General features: G+C 29.3%; 1 protein-coding gene across 2 annotated transcripts in view; it reads left to right on the forward strand.

The window, feature by feature from the left end:
• LOC111027938 (alkaline phosphatase-like) overlaps positions 1–18312 on the forward strand; it is a 248615-nt gene that overhangs the window by 203009 nt on the left and 27294 nt on the right. For both annotated transcript variants that reach the window (XM_022306441.1, XM_022306442.1), the window contains exon 9: positions 16131–16537. In XM_022306441.1, the coding sequence (XP_022162133.1) occupies positions 16131–16537 (407 nt within the window). The remainder of the gene's footprint in view (positions 1–16130; positions 16538–18312) is intronic.

The raw sequence follows: 18312 nt of genomic DNA on the forward strand, positions 1-18312 counted from the left end.
TTTTGAGATTCACCGTCAGCGACGAAAAATGAGTCCTAGGAAGTACATTACACCGCATTCACTATTCTATAAATCAGTGACTCCAATTAGGTTGTCCCCTGGGTCAATGTTAAGGAGTCCGTGATTGTGGTTTACCAGAGTAACAGACGACTAAATCACAGGCACTAGTTCATGACTCATTTAAAGTAATTTTTTCTTTGTTTTCGAGTTTTAAAAAAAAATAATAATGGACTTGCAGAAAACGCGAAAGTTCTATAATATACGAAAGAGGTGGAGAACCTCTACCGGATCCTATTTAAGGCTTAGTTAGGGGTAGGTAGCTTAATTCCAATAATTGATAAACACTGCTATGATAATATTTATGTTCAAACTCATTTATTTAAAACGTTTTATTATTTCTTCCGGTGCTGTAGACTCGATGGTGGTCAAATCATAATCTTTTCACTTGATTAATTTTTGTGTTTAAATTGTTGCTTCATTTTCTACTAAATTACTAAATTATAAACATTCTTCTTGCCAATAACCGTTCAATATTTTATTTTTATCAGCGTGAATAACTATATGTGGATAACTTACTTATCCCATCATTAATTATTATTGTTGTTTATTATTCAAAGTTAGATCATTTTTTTATAAAGATAAATAAATATATATTTATATATTTTTGAAGATATTATAATCATTATAAATTGTACTATTTAAAGCAAGGAAAAAAAAATAGCAATAATATGGAAATGGTTGACCCACAATAGAGGTGTACCTAATTTGCCTATATATAACGCCGTGTGAATGAAATGTGATGATTGCAGACAAGTCATGACGTGCGTTATAAAATTTCATACTTTTTAAGATGTTGAAAAAAAATCCTTAAAAAGTTTCAACCAAGGATAAAAAGAAGAGAAAATTTAAAAGCATTATATTGAGGATACCTAAGTCAGTTTTCATAGAATTAAGTATCTTATTATTTTACAGACAGTATTATGTCATCAATTTATTATAGTCAACATTTTCAATATTGGTTCTATCAGACATCATTCTTATATTATATAATAAATCATGAAACTTACGCTTGTAGTCATTAAATTAATTTTGTAATTATTCATTCACATTTCCAATTTTCTAGGGATTTTAACTGTGGTATTAATTTTATATTTTTCTGCGAACGTATTTTCTAGTTGAAAAAGAGTTCAACAGTATAAATTTAAAATCAATATTAAGGTAAGTATAGTGTTTTAAAGTGGTTGTTTTACAATTTTTCTTGTAAGTTTTCTAAACGAACTAAAATACTAAAAATCTTAAAAAATCATAGAAGGCCTTGAATAAAGAATAATTTTTCAGAGAGAAAATATTATTTTCATATTATATTAAACATATCATTTATACATTTTAATAATACATAACTTAGACTAGTGCTCAATACTCCTTTAGTCCTTTCTACCTTTGTTTTCTATTTTTTTTTTTTTTTTTTATTAATGTGTTATTTAAGGTAAAAGTCTTAAAATTACTATTTCATTAATTATCTGTTGTCTTTTTTACATACCTATAGCAAAGTATTACAGTCATTTTATCTGAGTTATATTTGATTTTTAAAATTTTAATTTTAATTACCATCGTCCCAATTGTTCACAAACTTTTTGATATTCTTATCATTAACTATCTGCTATTTTTCCTTCTATTTATTTTTAGTTAATCCGCAAATAACCATATTGATGAATACTCAAATAATTATTTTTTACATTCAAAGTTTTAAACTTGTGTTATTAGTTTTTTGTAAAATTTTAATTACTATTATTAATTAAGTTTCGGTATCCTTTTTTCTAAAGTAGTCAATAAAAGTTTCAAGGCTGATTTTTTTGTTGATATTTCTGTATTAATATTTATTTCTATATCTTGTTATTATGCGCATTTAATTACGTACTTAGGTGTAATCAATTTCTTTTTTCGATACTTTAATTTTATCGATAATCAAACTATAAGAACATAATATTTTAATAGTCCTGGATCTTGTAACCTTTAATTTATTTATAAATAATTATTCATATTTATTAGGAAGCGTTTTCTGATATGACTTTACATATTGTGAATATACAAGGGTATTTATACAATCATATTAGGATGCTTAGAAAAAAAATTAAGACATGAATAATTATTAATGTTTAGGTTTCTTTAAGTTTGTAACGCAAACAAATAATTTTAAAAAACACATTGATAATACTGTAGAATATGTAGCAGTTTTATTTTGTTAAATTTAAATTAAAATATAAAAGTTAATTTCCTTAAACAAATATTAATGTTGGGTGAAATAAAATACATTACACATACATTGCCAAATATGATTCTGCTGAAATCACGTTAAATATTTTCGTTATTGACAAATAATAAAATGTTTTCCATTTAAAGTAGGTACATATACACATTTGTACCTACATACGAAATGTGTTAGGATTATTTCCAACATTATATTTTTTGGAGAATTTAGGTGATCGTAATTCATTTTTTATTTTATCCCAAAAGCGTACGTGCTCCTCTCCTCCCTTCCGCGATTACCAGAATGTTAGTATTTTAATTTCCTTCGATCAATATATACGATTTGTGCGTATTAGACGTGGTTGGTTACACACTACCTATGCGCCTTGCTGTTGTGTTAAAATTGAAATTCATCTTTGAACTTAACCGGGCTCTAGTGATGCATAACACTGATATTAAGTATTTACTTTTTTAAATATTTAGTAGTTCCTACAATAAACTTGCTTTGGCTCTAAGGTTTTGATTCATTACTGTACGTCTGTGTTGACGTAATGATCACAGTAATTTTATTTTTCTTAGAACATAAATTATTTAATATTGATAATATATACACAAATATACATCGGTAGAGTCAATTTACTTCATGCCGTGTTTAAAACAAGTTTCCAACGTTCTTAAATTACAGTGCTAATATAATAACGACGGCTATTTTCAAATTCTTCGGCGTATAGCCTATACAATTTAAAGTTTGATATTATAATATGACGTCAATCGTTTTTATAACAATTTTGAGAACGTTTCTCTTTAATGTGCAGAAGTGAATTCATTCAGATCACTTTGATAAATATTCAAACTACGTGTGAACAAAAATGGTACTCACTTTGTAATGCACCACGATCATCTTATAATTTAAGCTTTTCAGAATATTTATAGCTTATCATAATTAATAAAAAAAATAAAATAATCTAAAAAAAATACTCTTTTTATAGGAAAAAAACAATTATTCAAAAATTAATTTTATAAATTTGTTTTATATTATGTAGACTATAGAGTATTTATTACACTATTTCAGAAATAACAAGTAAGTTTAAAGTTGACACTAGTATTGAAGATTAATATTTGGAACTGACACATCTAGAACAGTGAAATATGAAACACAGTCTAAATATGGAACCAAGCCAAGCCTTCTAGTATATGGCCAATGCCCAATATAAGCGTTCCAATAAATATTTTTAAACAATTAATAACCGTTGATTTGTCATAGATCAAACTTTACACAAAGACCAACACAACAAGATAGAAACTTTCTATTTTTTATAACTATAAGCAATTATTTATATTTTATTATTAGCAATTTGTGTGTTCACCCTAACTAGCCTCGCCATCTCAAAAAATATGCACATATGTCGTATAAAACATTTAATGGACAACAGATTACAGATTGTATGAAAATAATACAAAAAATATACATTACAATTTGATTTTGATCAANCCCCCCCCCCCGACCAAGAAAATGATCCGAGTTAGAATTAAACCATTAAATATATTCAGTAGTTTTACTAAAAAATATTATTTACAAAATTATCGGACTATAATATTATTGTAAGAATATTTTGAACATAATTATATAAATAAATATTTAAAGAGTACTTGCTCAAAAAATAATTAGGTATCTATTATAAGTACTCAATTATAGTATGAAACTTAAATATTTAAAAACCCTCTTATAGCTTGTAAAATAATTTAAATTGGTTAGAGACTTTCGTCATAAATAATATATTTCTAATTTCTTACACACCCATATTATTATTACCTATTAACAGTATTGATTTTTTTTTTTAAAAGTGCTGGTAGTTTGGTGTTATAAATTAGTTATAATTATATCTATTAATCCTAGAACTGTTTTTATTTCTCGTGGACGTTCGGAATTTCGAGTATACCTAACGATTAAACAAATCGGATTACGTCTTTTATACTTTGAATATTTTAATGGCTACATTTTTTAGTGGATTTTGTTTTATTAGCATACCGTTCTAACGTATTATAGTTGTCAAGCTACAACTACCGTGATAAAACGAATACCTACAGGGAAAAAACTCTCACGCGTATCAATGTTTGATGGAATGTTAACACCCGAATAATATAGATCTTGTGATGTGTTCGTTTTCAAGTGAATCCAATGGGTAGGTCGGCCATTGTATTTCGTCTTACGCACACTGTTGTGCAGGTGACTGTTCTTTTTTCATTTTCTCCTCTAATTCCAAACCTTTTCGACTTTAATATCCACCAATGTAGACTCGGTCCTTTTTCTTATATTTCGCCGGTGACGTTTGCGAGGCAACGACCCAATAATGGCGAAAACGATTGCCGTGGCCCACCCACATCCTGTCCGTTTCATGACCGTTTGTATTGTCCGTACCCAATAATAAACGAAAATCGTTCGATAAAAATAATGTAGATTATTCCGGAGGGCTTTTCGAAATGCACAATAAATACGCTTTGCGAAATTCCGCAGCTGAATTATGGTATGCAATTTTATATCACAAAGATACATACAGTGAGTACTTCAAAGTTACTACCTATACAATATAACATGTGAACGTGCTTTGTAAGAAATGTGTATGGTCTTTTTTTCTCTCTTTTTTTTGTCCACTTGGAATATACCCACGAATACTCTATACTATTCTAGATTACCATTCGCAAGCATACAAATTTATGTTCAAACTCTAAACGGTCGAAATAATATTTTTGAAATAACGTTTATTATTCCACGTTTTCGAGTGACAAATATGAATTTCCCACTACCTAGGTACTTACATAATATATTATATTATTATTATATCGATACCAAGCGGAACATTTAAAATAAATATCATCGTTTTCAAACCCAATATCATTACCATTGCACCTTGCTCGATTGCATAGCCTAATAATAACTGTCATATTTCTATCGATTCAATTTTTCTTCTGGAAAAAAGCACCTCGTGTAAATTGTACCTAGTCGTTATTGTAATAATTAATAATATTGGTATTTGATCGCTATGACGTCTTATTACAGTATGGTTACGTCCGAACGATAAAGTGCGTTGGCGCAAATTGAACACACAGAACGTTTCGGTTATTATAATTTGCGGATAAAACGGTGCGCTCGTATAATCTCGGTTAATTTATAATCGCGGAAAACATTGGCGGCGGCTACGCCCGATGGGGAAATTTCCTCGTGGTGGTATAATGATAATAATAATAATAGTAATATTATTATTAGTCGCCTCCGCGGGTTTAGAAGTGGACGGCCCGTCGCGGCTGTCGGTGCGGTGGGTGGCGGCGCGGGGGGGGGGCGGGTGGACGGGGTAAAATGGGGTCGCGGCGTCGGGGAGTTAACATCTCCGGAGGAGGTTAGACGAAAACAAATTGTGTCGGCTGAGGCTTTAACCGGGCCGTCTGATTCATGATGGCACTTACGGGCTCTGATGACAGCAGCCCCGACCGCACCGCCGCCGCCGCCATTGATGCACGGGAAATATGATAGATAGATGGCACGGGTGGCTGCGAAACGGCATCCGGTACTTAGGAATAAAGATATACGCTCCGAAACAGTAAAACGGAATTGCGGGGTTTTCAGATAAACAATCGTTTTAAACACCGCCGCCTCAACACACGCGTACAATAATAATATTGCTGTTATTATTATTATTATATAGTGTTCGAAATACACGCGAACGTTGACAGTCCGCGTGCTCGGGGATCCGAGTTTTTTTTTACTATAATACCATTTTATTTATTATTTTATTATTGTTTTTACTGTTTATATTTCTTCTTTTTTTTTACGCCAATACTCCCCGGTGTACAGTGTTTTATTACAGAATTTCTGCGTTCAGCGTTGATCGCTATACCAAACATCAATGAGATTAGTCCAATGTAAATAGTTATATTATTATGCATCTATAATAAAATATTATTTATCATACTTTTTTTTAAGATATTTTAAAAACCTGTGTAACTGAGCATTTTATTTCATGCTCTGAAGCCGGTTTTATTTTCTGAACATCTTGATTCTTAATACATATGCATTGAGAATTTATAGTACAAAATAAATTTTCACACGAACTCTACTCCACTTACGTCTTACAGACTACTCCGCGTTATAAACGATTTTGGGTGGTTTGTAGAATTTAACAGTCTCACACGTGTTTTTCAGGAAATACCATTACAGTGTCCCAATACAATACACGCCATTAAATACAAAAAAGTCCCCTAAATCCGTTTGGAATAATCTAAAAATAACATTTTAAAATACCTTTACATTATACATCAAATTAAACAGAAAAATATTTTATTGGAATATTGTTAATTTTAGATTCTGATCTCGGCGATAAATACGAATATATTAATTTACAATTGTGTGTTTTTTTTTTGTGTCTAGACTTTTTATACCAGTAAAAATTGTTTAATATTAAGAGTAGTTGATGGTAACAAATTCAATCTAGTTTGTACTTTAAAGTAAAAATGTGTATAACTTTTCAATACAGTTTCTATGGAACGAAGACGATTTCTTTTTCTTCGAATTTATTCTGTGAACGATTCATTTATTTTCATATTAACAGATTCGATTTTTTTGTTTTAAGTTGCAAAATACTAAATAGTTATTTTATCTGACCAATTATGTGACATAGATTATTTTGTTAATATTTCCTTGAATATTTTGTCTTTCTAGTATTCAAATTAGTTGTATACAACTAATTTACCCAGAAATTGATTAATACCTTTGCCTACGTCGTCTGAAGGTGGAAATAATATATTCGTTAAACAATAAGAGCATTATCGTGTAATTTTGAGCAACCAAGTCAGTAAAATTCAGGGTTTCACTTTATTTTAAATGTGTAGTTTCTTTATTCGCATTTTGATGTAAGAACCCATAACTTGTCCAAGATTGTTGTATTTTCATCATCAGGCAACAGAAAATTAATAGTTTTTGTGTTGATTTTGCTCTTTTACATCTTACAATTTATTAAAGACTCTTTGAGAAAAATGAGTACAACTTATCATATTAATAAGAATAATATAAATAAATTATAAAAAGTCTTTAGAAGTAGAGGCTTACACACTACCACCGCTCAGAAGAGTTTTTCGTGTTAAATAATTTATCATTAAATTTAAATTAAATACAACCATTTCAATGACCTACATAATGGCAATGTACACTCAAAATCTACTATATAATGACTCCCCTGGTTTTGATTCATTGAACATGAAGATATTTTCCATTTTGAAATAGGTACATCATTATTTCTAATACCGTAATTATACCAACAATTTAATTTAATTGTTTTTTAAATGCTTATAATATGAAGTATTTCCACGATACATCTATTTTTAAAAATCCTGAGGTAAAAAAATCATCTTAGAATAATTTAATAAATAATGATAGTTAAATGAATAATTCTTTCAATTATATAATAAGTTGTAGTCTTCGACTTAATTTTGTGCGATTCCGGTAAATACGTAGAAACGTTTGTTAAACTTTGACAAGTCAATTAGGTGTTTATTAAACGTATTAACAATGTGTGTGTTGAATAGAAATTTATTGTTTATTATGTCAATATTATTTTATGTACTATAATATAATACTGTAATTTAACATTTTAACACACAATACAGTCTTAACTTGAAATTAAAATCAAATACTGAATATTGATTGGAATCATACAGTTACGTAGCAGCTATATTAATATATTACTCAATATTCTATACACGTTAATGTATGATTCTTATTCCCGGGGAACATAATTAATCATTTATATTTCAAATGTTTGTTATTTATTAGCTTGCATTATTATATAACGCCATACATTTCACATAGCCATCTATAATTTTACCTATTATTATTTAATATCGCCAAAAGAACTTACCCCAACCGAAACAAGAGCCAGTTATCATAGAAGAAAATGTAATCTAGATTATATTAAGGCGAATTTTAGTTTATACACATTAACCTGATACCTAACACGTTTTGTCAGTGAGGGCAACCAACCAATGAGCCACACCAAGCCACAATATTCATCTGTTTAGTATAAAGTATACATGTTATGCCATTTTTAAAATAAACATAACAGTATATTATATGCATGTATTGAAATACATTTTTTATTTTAAGTAAATACAAATTTATATTAATACTTTTCTGTAGAAAAAATACAAGTGCCATTATAAATATCGTAGTGTCGTATCGAAACCAAGATTTATTATATCATTATATCCTTTCTAGCTGCACTTCGTTGCCCGTTAAAAACGCCATCTCTATATAAGAGACTTGATGGTGATAATAAGAGCATTATACTATCAGGTAGGCAATCCACCTGCGATAAGTTGCAGGTCCCGCTAGGTGAATACTATATTACTATCTATATGATTATAATATGAATAATATGTTTTATTTTATTTTTGATTTTGATTTTGGACACTCCGATGAGCGGCTGTAAGTGCAACTCAGCCTCCTTGGTAGGCAATATGCAAACTGCAAAGATTCCATTTGATGCATGCTTAAACCTATTCTTCCCGATTAACCGTTGGCAACCAAAAAACAAAAAAAAATACTAATTTACACTTAAAAATTAAGAAAATTCGTTATTAATTAAAATAAAAGTGTACATTGTACACGTTTATACACATACTTTATGGCACGGCAGCCCGTTGGTTTTCAGTAACCTGCAACCTGACCTTTTCGTCCGTAAAATTATGTGTTGTACTTGATATTGTATATCTTTGACTTGTAGCATTGCAAGTTCTATGAATTGAGTTTGTGTGTCTCATTGCTGGAATTTTTGAAAACAAAAATATTCCATCAAAACTTAACAAAACTCCTAATATTATTGCAATGCTCTGTTTTTTTGTGTCAATTGTATGTGTTTTATGGTTTAAAAGTTATATTGATACCAATATTCGGTAACCACAGTGTAGCTGTACGCTCAGTGCGTATTATTTTTATTATTATTATTATTATACAATAAATAAATATATATTATACGTATATATATTAATACCATCCACTATTTCAACCCCTTAAAGCCCTTTTTTAGTATTAAAAAATAGCCTAGTTCCTTTCTCAGTGTCTAAACTATCTATGTACCAAATTTCATTTAAATCGGTTCAGTAGTTTCAGAGCCTATTTAATACAAACAAACAATCAAATCTTTCCTCTTTATAATATTAGTATGGATAATAAAAAATCAATAATAAACATAAAAATAAAGAGTACACACTTTTAATAATATTGCTCAACCATTTTTTAATCATCGATTATGAATGCTATAGTTAAAAATGAAGAATAACTTCTGTGTCATGCACTGAATAAAATTATCACAATATGATAGGAATAATTATCGTTAAAAATTATGCCTAACCGCCCTAACCAATATTTGTATCTTACATTTCAAATCTGAAATCAATATGGTAATAACCTATAGAATGCAGAATGCTTATAGGACAAACCAAACCAAAATACAAACCTATAAATAAAATAATTAAATTTTTATTCCCTTTTTATTAATTATATTTATCATATAACAAAACGTTAATTATTTTTTCTTTAACATTTTTAATTACTAAGATAAAATATTTGATGAAAAATTTTCATTCAAACAGTGTTCTTTAATTAGTTATTAAATTAAAAATATATATATTCAATCAAAAACAAGTTATACGACCAGGTCACGTAATTATCGAGGAATTAAAAACAGTATAAATGTATAGTAAATAATATAATATTAACATAATATAAATTGAAACGGCCACAATTCATGATAATTGAATTGTATTACGAACTCATAAGAAGGTATTATGAATATAATTCGTGGTTAAGTGGCTATTTATTCATACAGTATACAGATGACTAATTGTTCCTCTATATTATTATTTGTAATTTATATCATTCATCTATAAATATAAAATCGAAATTCTTCTAAAATATTACATACTGAATTTTTTTTCTTATTATAATTTCTATATTCTAGAAACGTATAAGTTTTAGTTATAAACATTAATAAACAAAATATTTGTATGTATAATATGAAAATTAAGTTAATTGAGAATATTAAAGTTGATTTCAAGTTAATGTAAAGGCAAATGAGTTAGGTTAAAGTTAAGTTAATTAAACATCAAAGTCTTAAGTTAGGTTGGTAGGATGGTATACCATAAATTCCCGTTCGCTGCCCGAATTCCGGTAGCCCTATTGCGCCCTTATTATAATTTATAAGTCTACTTTTTTCGTCCAGACACACATCAATTCAAGAAATAACGTATCAACGTATGAATATAATTGTTAAAATTTAAAAAAATGACATACAAATATAATGTTATTTAATTTTTCTACCCATCATTACACAAATATCAACTTTTAAATATCAGTCATTCGAACATTGAAACAAAATTTGTTACATTGAACAAGTCACAATCTGTGTGTATAAGTATAAATAAAATTATGTTATTTTTTAATAATATCAACTTCATCCGGCCCCGTGTTCTCTATTTCTTGCTACCGTGAATTCACTATGCTAGGCATAAATGGACATTTAATAGGTAGTTTAAACTTTCAGATACTTTGAAACTTATAATTAGTGCATTTGTTAGAGTATATATTTTAACACTAAATGACATAATATTTTATGAAACGAAAACACTATTTCAGCTGTCAACATTTTTGTAATCCTTCTTTGTTAAAATTTTTTTTTTATTTAGGTAAACACGAATTTTGGTGCAATGTTTCTTAAAATAAACCAAGTCATACCTTAATATAATTCATATAAAAAACAATAATACCCAACTTAAAATAAAAAGTCCTAATTCATTAGGAAGATCCATATCTTAGCCAAATGGAATATTTTTTATAAAAAACACTACAGATTAATATTATTTGCTTTTATTTCAATGTATTTTTTTATTGAAAAGTTAAATTAATCAAAATATGTAGATTTATTATGGTTACTTATATTTGTAGTTGTTATACTTTTTCAACATTTTAGACATATTGCAATTACATACATAAATACATCAACACTTTATGATTGGTTACTATTGTATAAACGAAAATATAATACTATATTATAAATTAATGTTTTAAATCATAAGATTTGTTTACATTAAAATACTGTGTTGAATATAAAATATGTAGTTTTTTTAAAGGAAAGCATAATACACTTAAGATTTATGAATATTTAATATTTTAATTATATTCTTACCATTTTTGTATATTTTTGTATGAACAATAATAACAAAATAAATTGTTATATAATTTATAATAATGAAACTAATAAACTTATTTTATTTAAAATTAAAACCAATAAAATAGTAATCAAAAATTGTTAGATGTCCGAAAAATTGATTCATTATTAACTAATAATTTTACAGAAATCACAAAGCTTGCAAATTAATTTGTAGAGCGAATTTCGTATATACTCTTGAGACTTGAGTTATACAAAAAAACATTTATATTCTTTTCTTTTATACATTCGTTATTAAAAATAAAAATAAAAACACAATTATTGCTTAGATATAGCATCTTTATGGCTATTTTAATTTTAATTATAAAAATAATTTATCTTTTTGTGTCATTGTTCTGATGACAGAACTTTAATTTATTCTTATCTTAAGCAAGGCGTTTCTTTAAACAGCATCAAGTTTCATATTATATTTTTCTAATTAATGATAATTATTGTAGAAACTCAGCAACATATTAGAAAAAATTTCAGTTTGGTTTTTAACATTCCGGGAAAGCACTGTTTTGGATTCAACTATTATCCTACAACGACTTATGCGCACACAGTGAATATCAACTGAAAAATACTGCGAATGAAAAGTCATTCTTTCTCAAATGGCAGAAAAATTAAATAATATTTTACTTTATTTGAATTGAATGGAATTGAAAACTGTCCTAAATATAGCTTCTGATATCTCGCGTTTTCCTCGAATACGATTCTCGTCGATTTATTAAAATAAAAAAACTATACGCATATATATTATAATCTTTGCACGTCTAGAAACGTGTTACTTAATATTCACCGCGAAACTAAATAAATATGTGTATAATTTGTGTTGCACGCAGCTGGTGAGAAAGTCGATAAAATTAAATTTAAGAATGTTATAGTTTTAATATACAATTTAATAAAATAAAAACGTGCCAGGCGGTGTGCACAAAGATTTTTTATTCATCAACATAATATATCGTACTTATAGGTATTTTATAAGTATATAACTCATTATAATATAAACAAACAGAAATAAAATGTATGTGCAGAAAATATTGCAATTATATACTAACATATTCAGTACGAAATAATAACATTTTACCTGCACAGTATGAAGATTGAGGAACGCTCTGCGATAAAAAAAAATGAATCATATGTTACTCAACTATATTCAAATCATAACCTTTGTTTTTTTCGGGGTGGAGGGAGGGCATTTAAGCTTTTCCCTATCTGCTTTTAAGCAGCTCGATGATTGTCAGTTAAAAATATAACTATACTTGCTAAGTGTTGAAATATTTTTTTTTTATATAATTTAAATATATTTTAAATTTTTAAAGCATGAGTATTTTCAAACAGTATTTTTTTAATTTTATGTTTGGAAATAATAAAACAAATATTTGTAAAACATTAAGCCCAGACCATTAGTGATTTTATTATTGTGCGATTCAATATATATACCTACAATAACTTAAAGGTAAATGTTATGACGCTGATAATAATTTTATAAAAAATATGTATTTTTTAATAATGTTTAAACATCATAAACTCACAATACAACCAATTCAACTCTTAAATTATTTATCCATGATTTTTGAAGAACCTCTGATATTATTTAATATTTTTCGGTTTTTCAGTTGTCTTATTACCTACGATAACAGTCGTACCTATATCTAGTATTGTAATTTAATTTTTTCAGCCTCTAAGAAGGTACTTGGAAAGTATGTTTTTTAATTCCTCTACGTCTTTTTTGCAAAAAAAATGTAACCTATTAAATATTAATATTACCTATGCCTATAGGTAATACCCTATGCCTACAATTAAATTAAAATGTATGTATAAAATAAAAATATAAAATAAAATAGATTAAAATATAAATATATAAAATTTATCGTCAGTACACAAATTATCTGTAGTGTTGTGTCGAAACAAAGATTTATTATATCATTATTATAATATCATTTCTAGCTGATCTCTTGCACTTCGTTGTCCTTTAAAAATGCCAACTCTATTTGAGACTCGCATGTGATAATGTGAGCAGTATATTATCAGATGGGCTATCCACCTGCGGTTGATTGCGCACACCGCTGGATGCCCATTCTATTTGAATAATATATTTAATTTTAATTTTATTAATTATTTTGGTTGTGTACATGCCGATGAGCGGCTATAAGTGTAACTCAGCGGACAGCCACCTTGGTAGGCAATGTACTGAAATTCGATTTGATGCATGCTTAAACCTGATTTGCCCGATTAACCAATGGCAACCGGAAAATTAAAAAAAAATACCAAGTTCTTATAAAAAATTAAGAAAGTTCCTCGGAAAATTAGTTATTAATTAAAATAAACGTGCAAATTGTATATCCATACACATATTATTGTATGGTACGGCGGCCCGCGGGCGACTTAAGTTTCTCTAAAATTTTAATCGTGATTGCTTATACTAACCATTATAAACAAACACTTCCCAAAAAACTAACTGTACAATTTTTCATTTATCTTCCGATTGATTAAACTGTGAAATGAGCACTAAAAAATTATAAATTAACCGTCTTATATCATATAGATAGAAGATAGATGGATCCGTTTTAAATTATGAGTGATAAGCGTGATGCATCGACTAAGGGAAATAGTAATTTATTTTTATATACATAGATAGATATAGATAGTTTGTAGAACTTCACTTCTCGGAACAATTCATAACTACACGCCGATCAAACACATAGTGTTGCATGTCGCAATGGAAACCCACAGGTCGCCGTGCTGTAAAATATGTATATAGATATACAATTTGCACGTAAACAATTTGTTTTTGCCGATTTCAACCCTTTAAAATCAAAGTTTTTGAAAAATCCTTTCTTAGTGGAGCTTGACATTACAATATTAATTCATCCTCAAAATTTCAATTCGATAACTGAAATTGGTTCGGCTCTACGTGGATTATTGCTAAAGTAACTTTCCTTTATATATAGAAAAGATTATAAATTATTATATAATTATCACTCAATAAGTACAATAGGAGTATAAAATATCACTGAATAAGCAAACAGTATACAATGTCACAAAAATATATTGAATTTATTATATAAAATTGTATACTGGTAGTGAATGGTGATGGACGTTTAAATAATTGCACAGATTTTCTCGATTAGTTTTTGGTGTGCTGCCAACTTGAGTTGTTAGATTCTTGACATCTCGAAGTTTTAATTATTATTATTATTATTATTATAGCAGATTTCGTCACAAATTAAATAAAAAATAATTAAAACAAGTATAAAATACAAGTAGTTAACTTTGTAAGTAAGTGCCTAAGCTAAATGGATAACCAAACTAACAATAAAGGATATTGAGTAAATTTATAATGGTAAAAAAGTATATTAAAGTAAAGTACAAAATAATCTTAAAAAAATATGGCTCTTTTGTATTCTAATTGATGAACAAAATATAATGTTTGCCTTAATTTGCTTTTATAAAAAAGAAAATAATTTTTTTGGATCACGGTTAAAGGTTCAAACCTAAATAAAAAAAAACTTACAACATTTAAGCACCTAATTCCAATAATTTCCTAATTAGTATAATATTTAAGGCATTAACTATTCATATAGGCAACACATCATGTTCCCATTAATGTGAAATGCCTATATGTTAAAATTAAATGAACTTGTTCATACAATTATACACATATCTACAAGTCCAGGCGAACGCCTTGGTCGTGATACTATGGGATTGTTATATCCGTCATTTTCTGATCTTCGAGGTTAGGTTAGTTGTGACTCAATCGTGGGACTTTGGACGGACCGATATTAGTTCTAAGAAACGCTACAGATAAATGAATAACCTCTATAAAAAAAAAAGCACTCAAAGAGTATTTCGGCCGAAAGTGTTAAATTTAAGTTTTTTTTCTATTAGTTCTATTAGTTTAAAAATCATTAAAATCATCATTTAATGATCATTGAAAATTCAAAATACTTCTCAGGCGCATAATATTTCATAGGACTGTGTAAATAATACATTTTGCCCTCGTATTATACAACCTGTAGTTTGAAATACCTACTACAGGTAATGTAATATTAGATTTTAAAAAAAATAAATAAAATAAAATCATTTCTGAGAACCGCAATAGCCGGCTAAATGAATCCACTCCTATCGATCGGTCGGGACTACACAGAGTCATACCACAGGGTCGTGCGGAATGGTAAGGGTTCAGGGGGTGAATGGCTTGTTGTAGAGGCGTCAGGTTGACGTCTTAGATTTTCTGACTTTGTAAGAAAAAAAATTATATGCAATATTGAATAATTGTCAGGAAAAAATTTTTTAAGAAATCACCGACACTCGTTTATTCTACACCATTGTGGACTAAGCTTTATCCATACCGGTAACACGAATCAATCGAACACATGAGCTGCGTTGTTAAAACGGTTTCTTCTTTAAAACTATCCGAACTTTGAACAAACAGCAAAAACATATAATATCAATGAACCGCGTTTACCATATTATATATATCTAGGCATTTATAAACGGAAACTTGATCTATTATAATGTAAAGTGCAGCCTTCAGTAGGCACTGATCAGTTACATCCACGGCCCCCTCAGGAACCGCAGGAACCGGACGTTTTCATTTATTTGCACTTTGTGTCGTTCCAACAGGCGTGGACGTGAAGCCGTCGGACGTGGACGGTCTGCCGTACAGCACGCTGCTCTACGGTAACGGGCCCGGCCACAGAGCCGAACACCGGTTGGTGCCGATGGTGAACGCCACCGACGCGGAGACGCACAACCGGTTGCACGGGGCCGCAGTGCCCCGACAGTGGGCCACGCACGGAGGCGAAGACGTGCCCGTGTACGCGGCCGGGCCACAGGGAATCACGCAAGCGCTGTTCTCCGGCACATTCGACCAGTCTTATGTGCCGCACGCCATCGCTTACGTGGCGTGCCTGGCCGAACATGCCGAACGGTGTCGGCGACAGGACGCCGAAGCCGTCAACCGGAGCAACAGTGACGCCGCGTTCGCCGCCGGTAAAGCGGGCGTCCTCGGGGTCGGACCCTCGTCGCAGGTAACGTTTTTCTCTGATTACTTATTTTTTAAGTTCGTAGTTTAGACCCGGAACAGAATCGCAATGAACCGGCTCCGAAACCCAAAACCACCCCTAAAAAAATTTCCCAAGCTAAAATAAAAAATTATGCTAGTTAAAATTGCATTTTAAATAACCATTTGAAAACCTATTATTTTTTAAACTTAATCGATTTCAAATTTATTACAACATTGATGATACATTGATGTTACTTTAGACCTTAGTCATTAATTTGGCGACACACTATATAGACCGAGTTCGTGCTGTTTGTATTATTTATTAGTTATCGACACGTTGGAACAAATAGGTATATAATACATGAAATAGGTACTTAAAATAAATTACGATATGGGTTATTAATAAAAAATACAATCTCTAATTTCAATTAAATATGCTAGAAACAGAATTATTTCAAACATACATTCACTATGAATGTGGTACTCTAAGCAATTTTGGATATAGTTTGATCCAGTTTAAAATGTATATTGTTGAAAGTAGTTTTATACTGTAACTAAACGTCGATTTGTTAAATTTTATTTTGTCCAGATTTTCTAGACAGTCCAAGTGATTGGCTATGTAAACTAATTCCAGGTGCATTTATGGCACTGGGCCAAAAGTTTCAGCTGTAGGATTATTTATTAAACGTACAAACGAGCCTATAACAAAATACCTATCGTAATAAAAAGTCATTAAAAATAATTTTATTTTTATCATGAATATAATATTTTTATGAACGTATAAACCTTTGTGGGAGGTCCTAAAATACGAACAAGTGGTGCGAAAAAAACCGGCGGCAGGACTCGTAAGAGAACAGGTGTCGTTTAAAACGTGTGGACAACAAACGGCCAAGGATCAATGGCTGTTCCCGATATTGAGTTTTTTAGTATTTGATGCCATGCCGCAGATTTGTGATGTACCGTTAGTAGCCTATATTCAAAACGCCACTTGCCCATGTATTTTAAAGAGATGGCCAACGGTTCCGAAATCATTTTACAATTATTCAATACGTCGAATCCAGTTTTTTTGAAAATTAGCTGTATAGTGGCTAGGTGGATTTGACGATAAAATATTTTGAGATATTTTTTTCAAAATTCAATTTGAACTTCTCAAAATAAATCGAGACGATACTACAGGTCCCAAGATTTAATAAATCAATTTCACTTTTGTATGAATTATACGAAATTCTGAAAAATTAAACAAAAGATGTTCAATGATTATTCAAGTCAATATTTTTCGATATAATATTTGATATTGTTTTCGACCTCAGAAAATATTTAATATTAGAAATTATGCCGTTTGACAACTTTAGTATTTAATAAATAAAATGTATCTATAAAAAAAAAGATAATAGTTATAAATTTTAAGTTTTAACTTGTAATATTTATTTTATAAATAGTATATTATGAATTTGTTTAACCAAAATTAGTCGTGTGCTTATGTGCTGGGCCACGTGGTATAACTAACACAATAAGTCATCGTGTCAGCATAAAGTTGTATTCTGTACCCATTGGTTAGTCGTTAGTGCCTCTGAGACTGTCGATTTAAGCGAAAAATATAAAAAGAAAAAACCGTTGGGTACACACGTATACTGTCTGCATTTATTGACGTCAATCCAACAAAGCATATTATAATATTCTGTATATAAGTAGCATTTTAATAGTGTAATCCTATGCCCAACGGAGTCGTAAAACGTGAGCATCCATCACAGTGAACGTAATAGTTTTGGTCTGTATATTCTATACAGACATGGTACCACC

Source organism: Myzus persicae, unplaced genomic scaffold, assembly GCF_001856785.1.
Source record: "Myzus persicae strain clone G006 unplaced genomic scaffold, MPER_G0061.0, whole genome shotgun sequence".
Classification (NCBI taxonomy): domain Eukaryota; kingdom Metazoa; phylum Arthropoda; class Insecta; order Hemiptera; family Aphididae; genus Myzus; species Myzus persicae.